The following is an 18324-nucleotide window of genomic DNA, read 5'->3' as shown; positions in this document are numbered from 1 at the left end:
TTGAAAGTTTGAACTTGATCCCTAAAAATAAAACTGACAATCCCAGCCTATTTTTAAAAGTATATCTATATTTTGGGTGGGGGGCAGCCTTGGAGTTAGTATCCTTCAGGTCTAGCTTCAGCAATATAGCCAAGGTTTTGATTTTTAGTTAGTTCACGTGTTACATGAAAACAGTAGACTAAACCTACAAAATACCAGTCCAGCTGAGTAGAATCAATACTGACTATCTGCGAAGACTAAGGTCAGACATAATAAGCTCTTATGGGATCTCAGATACTACCTCAACATGAAAGTGACTAAAAATGAATCCCTGTGAAAACAGAAAAATGGTTACTAACAAAATGAGTGAGAAAGTAATGGGAAATAGTTATAATCCTTTGGAAAGTGGAAATTCAACCTTCTCTTTCTGGTTTAAAGATGAAATGGGATCTATTTAGCATGCCTAATTAAGCTTCCCTTGGTATTTCTCTTTCTTCAATTAATGTATTCATTATTACTAGCAGCAAGCAGGGTGAGCACACAAAATTAGCAAAAATGTCAAAGATTAAAAAAATGAGAATATCTAAACATGTATAAAATATAGCTAGACAACAAATACCGATTGACATTTACACTGCAGAGAAAAAAGGAAGTTCACACATAGACTTATAATGGTGTTTTGCTTTGAAGGATAAGACAATGCATGTTTTTGAAATACACCTCAGTGAAGTGTCAATAACAGGGAGTGAAGGCTGAGCCTAGACTGATGATATTGTAAAACATAAGATATATGATAAAAACATACTTTGGAAATTATAAACAATAATCACTGGTGGCTACTAATGACTTCAATGATGGCAGAAAAACAACAATAAATTATAGCTTTGTTAATGCAAATAAATATAATACTAATAATTATAATACTAAGTTGGGTAATAGGGACCTAGCTGTAACGTTAGCAATAGTTGGCCATTACCATAACTCATCAAATATAGAAAATAAATAAACTGGAGTTGAGAAGCAATGCTCAACAACACACCATTATATGCTATTTCCATCAGATAAAACAGACTAAAAAGTATAGATAACAGTTAAATGTGGCAAAATAATTAGTATTTACCACTTTCTGTTTTTAATATATGTAATTTTAAGTTTATATCATTTAATTTTTCCCAGCTTTATTGAGATATAATTGACATACAACATTGTGTAAGTTTAAGGTGTACAAAGTGATGATTTTATTTACTTATATATACATATATCACCTCACATAGTTACGATGTTTTTTATGATGAGAATTTTTGTCTTTTTTGTGGTAAGCAATTTTCAAATATACAATACAGTATACAATACTGTATTGTATATACAATACAGTATTGTCAACTACAGTTACTATGCTGTACATTACATCCCCTGAACTTATTAATCTAATAACTGGAAGTTTGTATTCTTTCACCACACTCACCCATTTCCCACATCTCCCACACCTGGCGACCATCAACCTCCTCTTTGTCTTTTTTTGTTTTTTTAAATCTTGTGGCCACGCCACAGGGCCTGTGGGATCTTAGTTCCCCTACCAGGGAGCGAACCCATGCCCCCTGCAGTGGAAGCATGCAGTCAACCATTGGACCACCAGGGAAGTCCCAACCATCAACAAACGTTTTTAGTTTCCACATATAAGTGAGATCATACATGTCTTTCTCTGACTGACTTACTTCACTTAGCATAAAGCCCTCAAGGTTCATCCATGTTGTCACAAATAACAGAATTTCCTTTTTATGGCTAAATAGTATTCCCCTATATATATATATATATATATACCACATTTTCTTTATCCATCCATCACTCAATAGACACTTAGATTGTTTCCATGTGTCACTATTGCAACTAATGCTGCAATGAATGTGGGGTGAAGACATCTCTTTGAGTTAGTGTCTTTGTTTCCTTTGAATAAATACTCAGAAGTGGAATTGCTGGATCAAATGGTAGTTCTATTTTTGACTCTTTGAGGAACCTCCATACTGTTTTCCACAGTAGCTGCACCAATTCACATTCCCACCAACAGTGCACAAGGGATCCCTATTCTCCATATCCTCCCAACACTTGTTAATTCTTGTCTTTTTGATGATAGCTATTCTAACAGGTGTAAGGTGATATTTTGTTGTGGTGTTAATTTGCACTTCACTAATGATTGGTGATATTGAGCACTTTTTCATGTACCTGATGGCCATCTGTATGTCCAGAAAAAAAGTTTTCAACCTTTCACCATTGAGTATGTTAGCTGCTGGCTTGTCATATATGGCCTTTATTATGTTGAGGTACGTGTCATCTATACCCAGTATGTTGACAGCTTTTCTCACACATGGATGTTGAATTTTGTCAAATGCTTTTCTGCATCTATTGAGACGATTATATGTGATTTTATTAATGTGATACATAACTTTTATGACTTGCATATGTTGAACCATCCTTGCATCCCAGGGATGAATCCCATTTGATCATGGAATATGATCCTTTTAATGTGTTGTTCAATTTAGTTTGCCAGTATTTTTGTTGAGAACTTTTGAATGTCATCAGGGATGTTGGCTTACAGTTTTCTTTTCTTGTAGTATCCTTCTCTGGTTTTGGTATCAGGGTAAAGCTTGCCTTGTAAAATGAGTTTGGGAGTTTTCCCTCCTTTTCAATTTTTCTGGAAGAGTTTGAGAAAGATTGGTACTAATGCTTCTTAAAATGTTTGGTTTTAATGTTTGGTAGTATGCACCAGTGAAACCATCTTGTCCCAGGCTTTTATTTGTTGGGGGAGTTTTGACTCTTGATTTAATCTCCTTACTTGTTACTGGTCTATTCAGATTTTCTATTTCTTGAGTCTTGTGTGTTTCTAGAAATTTATTCATTTTTTCTAGGTTATCCAATTTGTCGGTGTATACTTTTTCACAGTAGTCTCTTACGATCCTTTGTATTTCTGAGGTATCAGCTGTAATGTCTCCTCTTTTTAAATAATTTTATTTATTTGCACCCTCTTTTTTTCTTAGTTAATCTAGCTAAAAGTATATAATTTTGCTTATCTTTTCAAAGAATCAACTCAGTTTTGTCAATCTTTCCCATTGTTTTTCTATTCTCTACTTTATTTATTTGTCTTATAGTCTTTATTATTTCCTTCCTTCTACTAACTTTGGTCTTAGTCTGTACTACTTTTTCCAGTTCCTTGAGGTGTAAAGTTAGGTTGTTCATTTGAGATATTTCTCTTTTCCTGATGTATGCATTTGTCACTATAAGATTCCCTCTTAGAACTCCCTTTGCTGCCTCCTATAAGTTTTGATATGTTGTGTTTCTATTTTCACTTGTCTCAAGATTTTTTTTTTCTGCGATACGTGGGCCTCTCACTGTTGTGGCCTCTCCCATTGCGGAGCACAGGCTCCGGTAGCGCAGGCTCAGCGGCCATGGCTCACGGGCCCAGCTGCTCTGTGGCATGTGGGATCTTCCTGGACCGGGGCATGAACCCATGTCCCCTGCATCGGCAGGCGGACTCTCAACCACTGCGCCACCAGGGGAGCCCAAGATATATATTTTTAAATTTCTCTTTTTTCATCCATTGTATGTTCAGGAGTGTGTTTTTAATTTGCACACATTTGTGAATTTTCCAGCTTTCGCCCTGTTACTAGCTTCTAGTTTCATAACACTGTGGTTGTAAAAGATACTTTATATAACTTCTATCTCAAATTTGTTGAGACTTTTTCTGTGACCTAACATGTGATCTATCCTAGAAAATGTTCCATGTGTGCTTGAGAAGAATGTGTTGCTGCTGGTGGATGGACTGTTCTGTGTATATGTTAGGTCTATTTGGTCTACAGTACTGCTAAAATCTGCTGTTTCCGTATTGATTCTCTGCCTGGATATCTATCCATTGTTGAGAGTGGGGTACTGAAGTACCCATATATTACTGTATTGCTATTTATTTCTTCTTTTAGTTATGTTTCTATTTGCTTTATATATTTAGGTGCTCTGAACATACAGGTGAGTGCATACAAATTTTATAATTTGTTATATCTTCTTGATGGTTTGACTCCTTTAACATTATACAACTTTCTTCTTCTGTTTTGAACATTTTTACCTTAAAGTCTATTTTGTCTGATATAAGCCTATAGCTACCTCTACTTTCTTTTGGTTATCACTTACTTGAAATATCTTTTTCTACCCCTTCACTCTCAGTCTATGTGTGTCCTTAAAGCTAAAGTGAGACTCTTTAGGCAGTATACCATTGGATCCTGCTTCTTTTTTTCCTTTGTCCAGTCAGCCATTCCACATCTTTTGATTAAATAATTTATCCATTTAAAGTATTATTGATAGATAAGGACTCACTATTAACATTTTGTTAATTGTGTTCTTTTTTGTAAATCCTTTGCTCCTTGCTTCCGCTCTTACAGTCTTCCTTTGTGATTTGATGATCCTTTGTAATGGTATGCTTTGATTCTCTTTTCTTTGGTGAATCTACTGTCGGTTTTTGTTTTATGGTTAACAAGAGTCTTACATAAAACATCTTATAGTTATAACATCCTATTTTAAGTTGATAACAACTTAACTTTGATAGCATACAAAAACTTCATACTTTTATTTCTTCCCACCTCACACTTTAAGTTACTGATGTTACAGTTTACATCTTTTTTATATATATTGTGATAAAAATTGCTGTAGTTGAGGTTATTTTTAATACACTTGTTTTGTAACTTTTTTTTTTTTTTGCGGTATGTGGGCCTCTCACTGTTGTGGCCTCTCTCGTTGCGGAGCACAGGCTCAGCAGCCATGGCTCACGGGTCCAGCTGCTCTGCGGCATGTGGGATCTTCCTGGACTGCGGCACGAACCTGTGTCCCCTGCATCGGCAGGCGGATTCTCAACCACTGTGCCACCAGGAAAGCCCATGTTTTGTAACTTTTTAAAAAAGAGTTGTAAATGAATTATGTACTACCATTATGTATTAGAGAATCTGACTTTAACTGTGTATTTACCATTACCAGTGAATTTTACACATTCATGTTTTTATGATGTTAATCAGCATCCTTTTATTTCAGCTTGAAGAATGCCCTTTAGTATTTCTTGAAAGGCAGGTCTAGTGATGATGAACTCCCTCAGCTTTTGTTTGTTTGGGAAAGTCTTTATCTCTATTTCATTTACAAAGGACAGCTTTACTAGGTATAGTATTCTTGGTTGACAGTTTTTTTCTTTCACTATTTTGAATATATCATCCCACTTCTTCCTGGTCTACAGTGTTTCTATTGAGAAACTAAATAGTCTTATGACTCTGTAAATAGTCTTATATATGATGAGTAGCTTTTCTCTTGCTGCATTCAAAATTCTTTGTCTTCAATTTCTGGCAATTTAAATATAATGTGTCTTGGTGCAGCCCTTTTCAGATTCTAACCACTGAGGTCTTTTGGGCCTCATAAATCTGGAAGTTCATTCTCCCCCTAAGTTTGGGAAGTTTTCATCCATTACTGCTTTAAATAGATTCTGTCCCCTTCTCTTTCTCTTTTATTTCTAGGATTCCCATAATGTATAGATTGCTTAATTTGATAGTATCCAATAAGTCTTTCTCCACTTTTTTTCTTTTTGTTCCTCTGACTTGTATTTCAAATGACCTACCTTCTAGTTCACTAATTCTTTCTTATGTTTGGCTGAGTGTGTTGTAGCTCTCTATTGAAGTCATCAGTTCTGTCATTGTATTTTTCAGATCTAGGATTTCTATCTGCTTGACATTTCTATTGTTTTGTTGAACTTGTTTTTTTCATCACTGCTTTCCTAACTTCATTTAGTTGTCTGTGTGTCCTTGTAGTTCAGCAAACTTCTTTTAGAGGATTATTCTGAATTCTCTGTCAAATAGTTCATAGATCTCTATTTCTTTAGAGTCAGTTATCTGATCTTTATTGGTTTCCTTTGGTAATGTCATGTTTACCTGATTCTGCATGATCCTTGATCCTCTGCGTTGCTATCTGCACATTTGAGTAAGCAGTCTCCCTCTTACAGACATTACAGGTTTGCTGTGGCATGGAAAGACCTTCAACAGTTAGCTCAGTTTGGAATAATGCTGGTAGCATCCATGGGGAAAAGCAGGACTTGATCTCAAAGTCTTTAGTTGGGAGAGGCCACTGTTCATGCTCTGAGGTTGGGGTAGGGAGTGGTGGTGACACTGGGTTGGCTCTGTGGTTAGGTGGGCCTGCTGGTTGGGATCCACATACAATCAGGGCCATTGGGTGAACTCGCTGATTGGGTGGGGCTGCTGGCTGTGCTCCATGGTCAGATTGGCCACTAGCGGGGCTCTGCAATCACCTCTGGATAGGCAAGTTCACAGGCTATGTTCCCTGGCAGGGTGGCACCATTGGGTAGACTCTACAATTAGGAAGAGCTATGGACTGAGTTCTGCAATAGCTCCTGGTTGGATGAGGTATCAGGTTGTGCTCCCCACCAGATGGTGCCACTGGCTGGACTCTGTTTAGGTGGGGCCACAGGCTGTGCTTCGAAGTTGGGCAGGACCACAGGCTTGGCTTCATGATCAGATAGGCTGTTGGCTGTGTTCCACTGTTGGGCAAGATAACAGAATGGGCTCTCTAATCAAGAAGGGCTTCCAGCTATATCACACAGCTGGGTGGGGCTAAAGACTTCGCTGTGTGGTCAGGTAGGGTTACTATCCAGGCTCCTTGACTAGATGAGGCCGCAGGCTGTGTTTAGCAATTAGGCAGGACTGTAGGCTCGGCTTCATGGCTTGATGGTACTATAGGCTGGGCTCTGAGGCTGCCCAGGGTGACTCTTCAGGCTACCTGGTTATGCAGGGGCAGAGGCTATGCCTAACAGTTGGGCAGGGCTGCTACCTTGGCTTTCTGACTGAGCAGGGCTGTAAGATGGGATCTGCAGCTGCTCCGGTTCTCTGGACAAACTTCCTAGAAGGTCAGGACTGAAGCCTAAACTGGCAATTGTGTGGGGCCTGTGAATTTGCATCTCTGCCTGGGCAGGGCAGTAGAACAGGCTCTACAGACATTATGCCCCACTGACAGAGGATCTAAATCCAGCAGAACTGCCAAAAGCCTGGACTTAATGCCCTGGCTGCACTCTTTTTGTGCCAGATACAAAATAAGACTCTACACTTATAATACAAGGTATTCAATATTCATAAAAACCCTAGAAGGATGATAATATTATTTTCACTTTATATTATAAATGAAGAAACTGAAGCTCAGGAAACTTGTCCAAGGTCATGTAACTTGAAAGGTATTAAACCACAATTCAAATTCATAGTTGTGCTTTTTACTATCCTTTGAAGGAGTTCAGCTTTGAAAGGGCAAAGAAACCTGAGAGAGCTAAATGGGAGGATCAAAAGAGGATTTTTTTTTTTAAGGTAAAATGTCTTGGGTATATTTATAGGACACAAAGAGAAGATGCTGGGTAATGGCTCCAAAGCACTGATGCAAGAATTAACAGAGAACAGGAAAACCTCTTGGATTTATAAGGAAAAAGTGATTTGGGAATACAGAAGGGCTTATTTAAAATATACTAAAACTCTTATTGTAAAGAATCACTATAAGATAACGTGATGTATCTGTCTAGCATCCCATCTCCCTATCATCTGATGTCAAAATCTCCTTTCTTTTAGGAAAACCATTCCATTTTTCAGGAGGAGTTGATCCAGTTCACTGTCAGCACTGAGGTGGACTCAAGACTGGGCCAGCCCAACCAGATACCTTACCTTCCTGCCCTTAGTAGTTGATTCAAGGATGGCAGATTCCCAAGGCAGGCCAACCAGAATCCTTCAGGGTTTTTGTTTGCTTATTTGTTTTGTTTGTTTGTTTGTTTAAGTACAGGAGCTATAGCAAAAGATGATCCCTTTTAAATGAAGTTGTAAAACTGAAAGGATATGAAGCCGGGCCAGTCTGCAGCCAGGCTGCCCACTTTGTGGCCTGCCCATATAAGTTAAGGCAAGAAAATTTAAGCAGAACAGAGATACAGAGACACAGATTTCTGATGACAAAGTATGAACTCTGGAATCCAACCATATCAAAAGCATCTCTGCTCTGGACTCCCCAGTTATGTGAGCCAATATATTTCCTTTTTAATTTAAACTACTTTTAGTTAATGTTACGTCACATGTAGCAGAAAGATTCCTAAATAATATAATGGCACAAATATTTTCACTTATATATACATATAAAGACACTAGGAAGCCTCTATTTTGTTACCTTGGACTCTGTAGAATCCTTATTTTCAGGAAAACTAAGAAGTAGCTCTGCTTCTCATTTCTGATGCCCACTGGTTAAATCTTATCTGAAACTTGTCTTTTTTGGGGGGAAGCATTTAAAGATCTGTAATTTTTAAACCTTATATTATTTTGAAATATGGCACACAGAAGAATATATAAAAGTTAAATTTATACTTCAATGAATATACAATTATGAAGTAAAAACAGATTAAGAACTAGAATACTGTTAATACTCCTGAAGATCCCTATGTGTCCTCACCCAGTCACGACTCCCAATTTCTCCTCAGAGAAATCGCTGTCCTGATTTGAACAGTAATCACTTCACTGGTATTATTTATATTTTCCATGCATGGAGCATCCTAAAATAGAGTTTACTTTTGTCTGTTATTGAATTATACTAAAATGGAATCATACCAAATGATACCAATAATTTGCTTTCTTACTAAACATTATGTTTGTATGATTCATTCACATTAGCCTACGTAGTATGAAACGTTTCTTTACTTGCTGTATAGTGTTCCACAAAATGAATATGCCACAATTTATCCATTTTAATTTCTAATTATAATTCTAATATTAGACATTATAATAGTGGGCATTTGAGTTGTTCATATATCTAGGAGTGGAGCTGTCTGGTATGCATATCTTTATCAGATAAAAGCCAAACTGGTTTCCAAACGAGTTGTGCCTGGTTACAGTTTTTGAAAAAAAACAATACTTTTAAACATTCTGGGTTATCCAAAAATAATGCTTTTTGCAGTTGGAAAGCTTCCATACATGTTGATATTAGCTTACATAGAGTGATTTAACCTTAAAAAGGAGCATAATTTTCTGAAAGTCTAAAAAAGTATACGTTCAATTAAAAAAAAAAACCTTAAAGCTGCTTGACAATAAATATGTGAGAGAAATATATTGGGGTTAAAAATTATCTAAAATATTTTATATGATTCTTAGCATAAATGAAATATATGAGGACATTATTTATTACACTAATAATATAATGATGATATTACTGATAATTATTACATATTTAACTTCAAAGGCAGATAAACACTATAATGGTTACAAGCAATCTGTGCTGTAACAGTTTTTGCAAACTGTAAATGATAAATTTCTTATAATTCCATCAATAGATATAACAGCATCTATGTGATAAACACTTAATTCTTCCACTGCTTAAACTACTACAAGTTACAAAGCTATTATCAAAGCTTCTGGAAATTTCCAAGCACCAGGAGAAGATACTTATTTCTTAAAACTATCTAGACATGGAAAAACTTTAAAATTCTAAATTTTTGTTCTTGATCCTACTTTCATTTTTGGTCTTTCTTTCCTCTTAGGCAGTGAATGTGAAATATAAATGACCATGGGTGAGGAAAAGACAGCATCCCAAAAAGAAGCAGGTCCTGACAATGATTAATATGGAGTTGCCAAAGGATGTCTGGCAGCAAAAAGAAGCAATAGCTTATGTAACTGATAAAAAATTAGTCAGTAAGACCCTAATAACATATCTCCCTGGAACCCGAGATAGTGTATTTGATGAATTGTTTAAGCTAGAGTGTATTCTTCTACCTATTTAAACCACAGAGGCAAAATTAAATATGGATAAGAAAAAATTACAGTTAACTTCTCTTATTTAAATTGGTTAATGGATGGGTTGGTCAGTCAATGAAATATGCTGATTAACAGAATTATCACATATACTTTTAATTAAAAATTACAATGTAAGATTTTTTTCATTAACACTGAATATCAGTTCATCTTTCCTCCAGGATTCTGAAGGCATTTCTATATTTCCAGTTATTTTTACAAGCCATGGCAACAACTGCATAGTTCTATTAATGTAGAAAGTGTAGAAACTAAACTGAATTTCTATTCATCTTGTCACATACTTTGGAGGTAATTTTGTTGTATATGTTTACAATGGCCGACTTTCCATGACCCTTGTAATAGGACAGTAGATAATGTAAAAAAAAAAAAAAAAAATCTGGGTTATTTGAGTTTCCTAGTTATTTGAATCACTGCCTCTCTTTTTTTTCGGGGAGGAAGTATGTCCAGAGAAATATGAACTTACAGTTAACTAAACTTCTGTTAAGTCTCAGAACAGATTTCCTGGAGTGATATTCTTCTCACTGAAGTTTAATCAATATATTATAATGTGTTTAATGGGGCTACAGGTCTAAAATGCTAAACTGTGACATATTCAAAGATTACTTTGTGGAAGATAAAGCTTCACTATCCATGGCTTGGACATCAGCTGATCGTCAGAATGATCATAAAATCTCCTTTTAGACGAATGGTGGTTATGAAACTTGGTGAACACGTCTATGTCACTGTTTATAGTCTCCAGCCCCCTGTGGTAGGGACCTGACTATTCTAACTACTAGGTGGGTTTAGTAATAGAACAAAGGCTCCAAGAATTTGTGACTATAAAGTACTTGATTATCACAAGAAATCTGAAGAACATGGGCTGTGGAGATGACAAAAAAAAGGACAGCAAGGAGAAGATCAAAAAGACCATAAACAGATAACGATGCCACAGAGAAAGAAGTCAAAGTTAAAGTGAATAATCACAATAGAACCACCATATATTATTAGTATCATTAAAATCAAATGATCAGCATTAGGACCACGAGTCTATTATAATTGTTCTTCGTTTCCAGAATGCAAACCTAAAAGAAATGCTTTTGTTTTAAACTTGCTGGACATCTCTGCTGCATTTGACATTATACAATGCTGCTTCTCTGTTGAAAATCCAGAAATTCTTCAAGGATTCCTCTTCCTCATCAGCCCTCTAAATATCTGGCATTCCTGGGATCTATTCTGTTCTTCTTCTTCTATTTATTCTTCTTATATGGTCTAATCCACTCTCATGATTTCAGCTTTGATTCCTCCCCCAGTGTCAGTCTCCAGTAAACAGTTGGTTGCTGGACAGCTTTACTCAGATATCCCCAAAATACCACCTCCACCAAATTTCAAAACAAAATTCATCATCAACTCCTAACCTTTCTTCTCCATTCAATCTCAACGGACGTGTTTTCTATCTCAGCTCAAAATACCATACTTCATCCAGTCACCTAAGCAAGAAAACTAGACATGTTACCTTTGACCCTTCCTTTGTCAATCCATCCAGGAAACCTACCAATTTTGCCTCCTGCATGTTTTTAGATATTTTTAAAAATAAATTTATGTATGTATTTATTTATTTTTGGCTGCATTGGGTCTTCGTTGCTGCGTGCAGGCTTTCTCTAGTTGCGGCGAGCAGGGGCTGCGCTTTGCTGCGGTGCGCGGGCTTCTCATTGCGGTGGCTTCTCTTGTTGCAGAGCACCAGCTCTAGGTGCATGGGCTTCAGCAGCTGTGGCACGCAGGCTCAGTAGTTGTGGCTCACAGGCTCTAGAGCACAGGCTCAGTAGCTGTGGCGCACGGGCTTAGTTGCTCCGCGGCATGTGGGATCTTCCCAGACCAGGGCTCGAACCCATGTCCCCTGCATTGGCAGGTGGACTCTTAACCACTACGCCACCAGGGAAGTCCCCTCCTGCATGTTTTTAATTGTTTTTTTCTCTGGGTCTCAACATCTCTCATTTAGATTGATGTTTCCTAACTGGTCTCTCTGCTATTGCTTGCTCCCTTCAGTTCAACTCTCTACATGGATATAATAATTTATCTGAAGTGAACATCTGATTGTCATTCCCTTGCTTCGAACTGATCAATGGCTCCTCATTAGCTTTAGCATAAAGCCCACATTTCTTGACATTATTAAAAAGTCTTCATAATTTGGTCCCTGCCCATATGACCATTTTTACCTCATACCTCTCTCTGCATACAATTTCTATAGCAACAGTAAAGGAACTATCATTTCATACTGTTCCCTTTATATATTGTGCCCTTTGTGTTTCCATACATTTGCTCATGTTGTTCCTTTTCTCTACCAATCTCTTCTCCCTCTCTTACCCAGCTCACCTCCCCCAACCTCAATTATTTATGTCCTGGCAAAGCTACCACCTCCTCTAGAAAGTCTTTTCTGAAAGTTCTGGCAGAGCTGAGTTGGATAATTCTCCTCTCTATTCTCTTATTCTGTGCATCGCTTTCACTTAGCACACTGTAAGTTCCTCTGTAGGGATCATCACAAAAATCAGCACAGATACATAGAAAGAACTAAAATAATAGGTATGTGCGTACATTACCTGTGCCCCATCCTAGCCGATGAGGCCTTTGAGAACACAAACGATAAATTATTCGTATTTGTAATCCCACTTCCTAGCCCAGTACTGACAACTGATTCTCAATAAGTGTTCTGTTAAATGAAGGTGACTAAGAGAAAAGAGAGTATACAAAAATAAATCACAAAAAAGATAAAAGACTTCCTTGTCACATTCCTTCATCATGGCTCTGGTCCCGCTCATATTAGGGCAGTTACATTGACTTCTTTAATTCTAGAGGGTTCTAGTTAAAAATAACTCCAAATAAGCAATTTATGCCCTACTAGCCAGCAAAATTAATTCTACTGAGAAACTGTCCTGTTCGTGACATCAGATCTCTTACTTTATCACCAAAAGAACATTTTTAAAAAGATATGCCATGTGTAATCTCCATCAGGTCAATGGAGAATAAGAAGGGAAAACAAAACCAAGCATCAAATAAAATAAACTTGGCAGCACCATGCCCTTTATTACATGGAAAATTACTTACATGCAGCAGCAACACAGCAGCAAGAAAAGACTGTCCTTGACAGTACCCAATGTCTTCGTCATAGACAGAGTAGGCCTAGAGAAAAGATGAAAAGAAAGAAGAATCATAAACATTCACGGAGTTTAACCTAAGTGCTAGCTCACATCAAGCTGCTGCTTGTTCTTGTCCCTGGCCTGTCCACCACAATTTCAATGATCCCTCAATTTGGATGTGTGAGCCATTAGCACAGTGGGATCCCTCAAAGAGGCTGTACATTTCCTAAAGCAATTCTAGATGTACCATTATCCCCAGGTTCATCTTTAGAATCTGGAATAAAGAGATGCTCAGAGCACCTAAATTAATTTTTAAAGATCCATTATGGTTTGTGGTCAGGTAAACGAGACTGTGGGAGGCAGAAGCAAATAGTGGAAGAGGGTGGGAAGGTTCTACAGTTGATGTGGGAATTCTAATGCACTATACGGGGGAAACCTTAATGCTGCGAGAGTGCAGTGCAGATCCCCTAACCTAACAGAAAAAAAAAAAAAATCACCCTCTCTAGCCTCTACATGTTCTCAGACACCTTCTAAACTACTCTCGCACTTTCCAGAGGCTAAAGGGTGATTCCTCCCATCTATACCACTAGGGCAAATCGGAAACATTTAGTATTGCCCTGCATTTTTAGCAGAATGGCTGGGAGAGAGCCTCTTGCCACACATGCCACAAACTATCACGAAATGTTCTGCCTATTTACCATCTTCAACATCATTCTAACCAGGCTGCTAGTACAGAGCCAGTGGCCCATTCACAGGAAACATAGTATCCCTAGAGAAGCAGCTATCATACCATTCAACTTAATATTCACCTTAGTCTTTATAGGAAAGGAAATAAGGTTGTATGCTTAATACTTCAAACTGCTGAGACTACAATTTTTTTAAAAAAAATACCCTGTTCAAGTTTTTAAGAGGTTCAATCAATTACAGTAGGTGGACCATGCTGATCAGACTATAGTATAGGAATTAGTAAGGTTTTGCTGCAAGAAAACCAAATCATTTGTCCAAATAGTAAATATTTTAGGCTTTGAGGGACACTTACATATCTGTTGTATATTGTTTTTCTTTTCTTAAACAACCCCTTACAATATAAAAACCATTTGTGGCTTTTGTGGATTAAGGGTAGTACAAAGTCAGACAGCGTAGGCTATAGTTTCCTGATCCCTGATTTAGAACAACAAAAACAAAAATCATTCAGATGCTCCTACATTTATTTTTAAAAGACAAACACCCCAACTGTGCTGTTTAAATCCTGGACATGTATCCCGTTCCATGTATCCCACCTATCTGTTGTGCTTCATTAAAGTGAGGGGAATCTCCATTTAATGCACTATGATTTTGTGAGTATAAAAATACTCTCTGGGGCTTCCCTGGTGGCGCAGTGGTTGAGAGTCTGCCTGCAGATGCAGGGGACATGGGTTCGTGCCCCGGTCCGGCAAGATCCCACATGCCGCAGAGTGGCTAGGCCCGTGAGCCATGGCTGCTGAGTCTGTGCATCGGAGCCTGTGCTCCGCAACGGGAGAGGCCACAACAGTGAGAGGTCCGCGTACCGCAAAAAAAAAGAAAACCAAAACTCTCTGTCCAGGGCAATGGTTATCAAAGATAAATAGGAATGGTTACCATAGGGAGGGTAAGTGGGGTATCTCCCATATGCCAAGGTAGTCAGAGTACAGGGACTAGAACTCTTTTTTTACTTAAAAAAACTTTATTGAAATATAGCTTATATTCAGTGAAATGCATACCTTTTAATTTCACAATTCCTTTGAGTCATTTATGTAACCCCGTCATTATAGAATATTTCCATCATTCTAGAATGTTCCTCATGCCTCTTTGCAGTCAAACCACCTCCACTCCAGGCCACCAGTAATCTGATTGTTTTCACAATCTATTATTAGCTTTGCTTTTTTTTTTTTTTGCGGTACGCAGGCCTCTCACTGCTGTGGCCTCTCCCATTGCAGAGCACAGGCTCTGGACGCACAGGCTCAGCGGCCATGGCTCATGGGCCCAGCCGCTGCGCGGCATGTGGGATCTTCCCGGACCGGGGCACGAACCTGTGTCCCCTGCATCGGCAGGCAGACTCTCAACCACTGCGCCACCAGGGAAGCCCCAGCTTTGCATTTTTTAAAGAATTTCATATAAGTGGATTAATATAACATATACTCTTTGGTGTCTGGCCTCTTTCACTCAGCATAATGTTTCTGAGATTCTTCCATGTTGTTGCATGCATCAGTAGTTCATCCCTTTTAATCAGTGGGTAGTATTCCACTGTATGAACATACCACAATTGGTCTATCCATTCTCCCACTGATAAACATTTGGGTTTTTTCCCAGTTTGGAGCTAGTACAAATAAAGCTGGTTTGTATACACAAGGCTTTTTGTGTACATAGGTTTTCATTTCCCTTGGGTAAATACCGAGGAGTGGGAGTTCATGGTTCAAACGATAGGGGTATGTTTAACTTTGTAAGATACTGCCAAACTATTTTGCAAGGTGGTTGTTCAATTATTGCATCCACACCAGAAAAATATAAGAGTATTCACTGCTTCAGATCCTTGTCAATACTTGACATTGCCAGTCTTTTTCCTTTTATTAATTCCTGTGGTTTTGACTTAAATTTCTCTGATGGCTAATGACATAGAGCATATTATCATGTGCTTTTAGGCAACTAATACATATTCTTTTGTGATTATCTCGTCAAGTTCTTGCTCATTTGTTTAATTGGGCTGTTCATCTTATTATTGCTGATTCATGGGAGTTCTTTATACATTCTGTTGACAAGATCATTGTCTGACATATGTATTACCAATATTTTCTCTCAGTGTGTGACCTGCCTTCTCATGCTCTTAATGGTGTCTTTTGAAGTACTATTGTTATCTTTTAACCTTCTTCTGCCAATGTTGATACTATGACACTCTCTTCTAATAAGAGACGAATTATATCATGGAATCATTAGCTAAAGAATTTAAAAGAAGCTTTTCTTCATTATAACCAGTTTCCAGAGCTCAGCTTAATTTTAGAAACTGAAAGATGGATTAGCATCCTTTTATTTATTTAATTTTCTTTGATTTATATAGTTATGAGTCCTTATTTGTACTTTTATCCAGAGCTCAAGGGTGTGTGTGTGTGTGTGTGTGTGTGTGAGTTAGGGTGGAGGGAGAGTTACAGAGAGAAAAGAGAAGGAAAAAATAACAAAGAAAGAGGTGAAAGGTTCTAATACTATCCCTATTTAGTGCATTCCTGATGGTACTCCATCACTTCCTTTTCCATGAACAAGGAACTCTGAGATCTGTTGATAAGACATATATTTTCAAGGTTTCCCTTCCCCATAAAAGATGTCTAAGTTGAGGATTCCTTAAAACTGGGGATCTCTGAAGTCAATCATGCTTCATCAACCCTGACAAAACTTTGACAAATGTTTGATCCATCTTTATATATTTCATGTTTACTGAGAAGTGTGCTATTTATATGCTCGTTTGTGTTACAAGAGAAGTCCAATATAAAATGAAGGTCCATAACACACCAAAGAAGGTATGAACTCAATGACCTCACAAACTATTCTCTAACTGGAGAGCTGAGAATAAAAGTTCAAATCAGCAATGTACTGATCTTACTTTCTAATTGTGTTATGGCTTTGGATTAGGTTAGTAACAAAAATGACTTTTCAGAGGCCACCTACCAAATTTGATTTTATGATTCACAGTTTGAAAAACACAATGCTCTAGCAAGTTCTTTCCCTTGGAGTTCTTCTAAGCACTGTTTGGCTTTATTCTAAGCCTTCTGTGAGTTGAACCAAATCCTTTCCCTCTATCTGAAACTTGCCTCTCTTTGCACCATACCTCTCTCCACTTCTCATTTTAATTGCTTTTCTGGCCAGACGCCTGCTTTCAGACTGACTTTCAAAAACCATCTGAGTACCACTTCTATAATGGAGAAGTAATTCCTACTGGACCAACCTTCCCCCCGGTAACAAATTTAAACTATTTCGAGACAAATATATAAAACAACTATCTGAAGGCACTGAACAAAAAAGCAGGAAGAAACTGGAGGGGAAAATAAACTTGGATGAAGGGAATGACACGGTAAAATTCTCATTCTTTATGGCTTTTGCTGGAGGTCATGCACCAGTGTGGATGGCTAAAACTTGGATATAAAACTGTAGACTTATTCGTTTGAAGAACCAGGGAACAGATCGGGGTGACCGTAACATCTAGAAAGCGAGAGTGGAAACACTAGAAAAAAAGAATAACAGAAGAGAAGCCTTTACTACACTTAGTGTAAAAGTATTTACAATATCCAAGACAAGGTAAAACTGATACATATATAGACAAATAATTAATAGAACAGAATAAAAAGTCTAGAAGTAGAGCCACACTCATACAGTCATTTAATTTCAACAAAGTTACCAAGATAATACATTGAGGAAAGGAAAATTTTTTATATATGTAAAAACTTAAATATATAAAAATTGTTTCAACAAATGTGCTCAAACAATTGGATATCCATATGGGGGAAATAAATTAACCTTGATCCCTACTTCACTTCATATGGAAAAATTAATTCTAAATGTACTATGCTCCTAAACATAAAACTAAAACTATAAAGCTACTCAGTGAAAACACAGAACATCTTTGTAACTTGGTAAATGCAAAGGTTTCTTAGCTAGGGCACAGACACATTAACTATTAAAAAAATAAACTGATACAGCAGACATCATCAAAATTTAGAAACCTCCACTGATAAAAGGACACCATTAAGAAAATAAATAGGTAAACCACAGACTGGGAAAATATTTGCAAATATATCTAAACAAAGTCTTGAATCAGAATATATAAAGAACTCCTACAACTCAATGTCAAACAACCTAAGTTAAAAATGGAAAGAAGATATGAAAAGACACTTTACAAAGAAATATCTATGAATGGGCAATGGGAACGTGGCCAAGTGTAGAGGAGATGAAAACAGTGGATTAGGAGGATGTGGAACTCACCTCTCCCCATGAACACATCAAAAATACATCCACTTGTGGAACAACTGTCACTGACAACTAACTGGACACTGGCAGAAAGACTCCTGTACAACCAAGACTGTAAGAAAGATCCACAAAAAATTGAGTAGGAAGGGAAGAGAAGTGATCAGATTGAGACCTGTACCACTAAGAGGAGACTCAGAGGAAAAGGGAGACTACATGAGCAGAGATCCTCCCTGGAGAGTGAGTGATGTGAGCCACATACTGGGTGCCACAGCCTTGGGGACCAACACAGGAAAGACAAGCTCCTTGGCTGGTTGGAGGGCCAATGGGACTAACAGGAGGGCTGTGAAAAGACTGGACTTCACTTGTAAGAAGCACGAACACGCTCGCTCCTGAAGCAGGACAGAGAGGGTGGT

The 18324-nt window shown here is 37.6% G+C and overlaps 1 protein-coding gene across 2 annotated transcripts in view; it reads right to left on the bottom strand.

Moving 5' to 3' along the window:
* Window positions 1-18324, bottom strand: part of RABGAP1L (RAB GTPase activating protein 1 like) — a 619828-nt gene that overhangs the window by 228513 nt on the left and 372991 nt on the right. For both annotated transcript variants that reach the window (XM_065882769.1, XM_065882778.1), the window contains exon 14: window positions 12912-12986. In XM_065882769.1, the coding sequence (XP_065738841.1) occupies window positions 12912-12986 (75 nt within the window). The remainder of the gene's footprint in view (window positions 1-12911; window positions 12987-18324) is intronic.

The sequence above is a fragment of the Phocoena phocoena genome, chromosome 1, assembly GCF_963924675.1.
Source record: "Phocoena phocoena chromosome 1, mPhoPho1.1, whole genome shotgun sequence".
Taxonomy (NCBI): Eukaryota; Metazoa; Chordata; class Mammalia; order Artiodactyla; family Phocoenidae; genus Phocoena; species Phocoena phocoena.
This window is presented reverse-complemented; position numbering and strand designations above follow the sequence as displayed.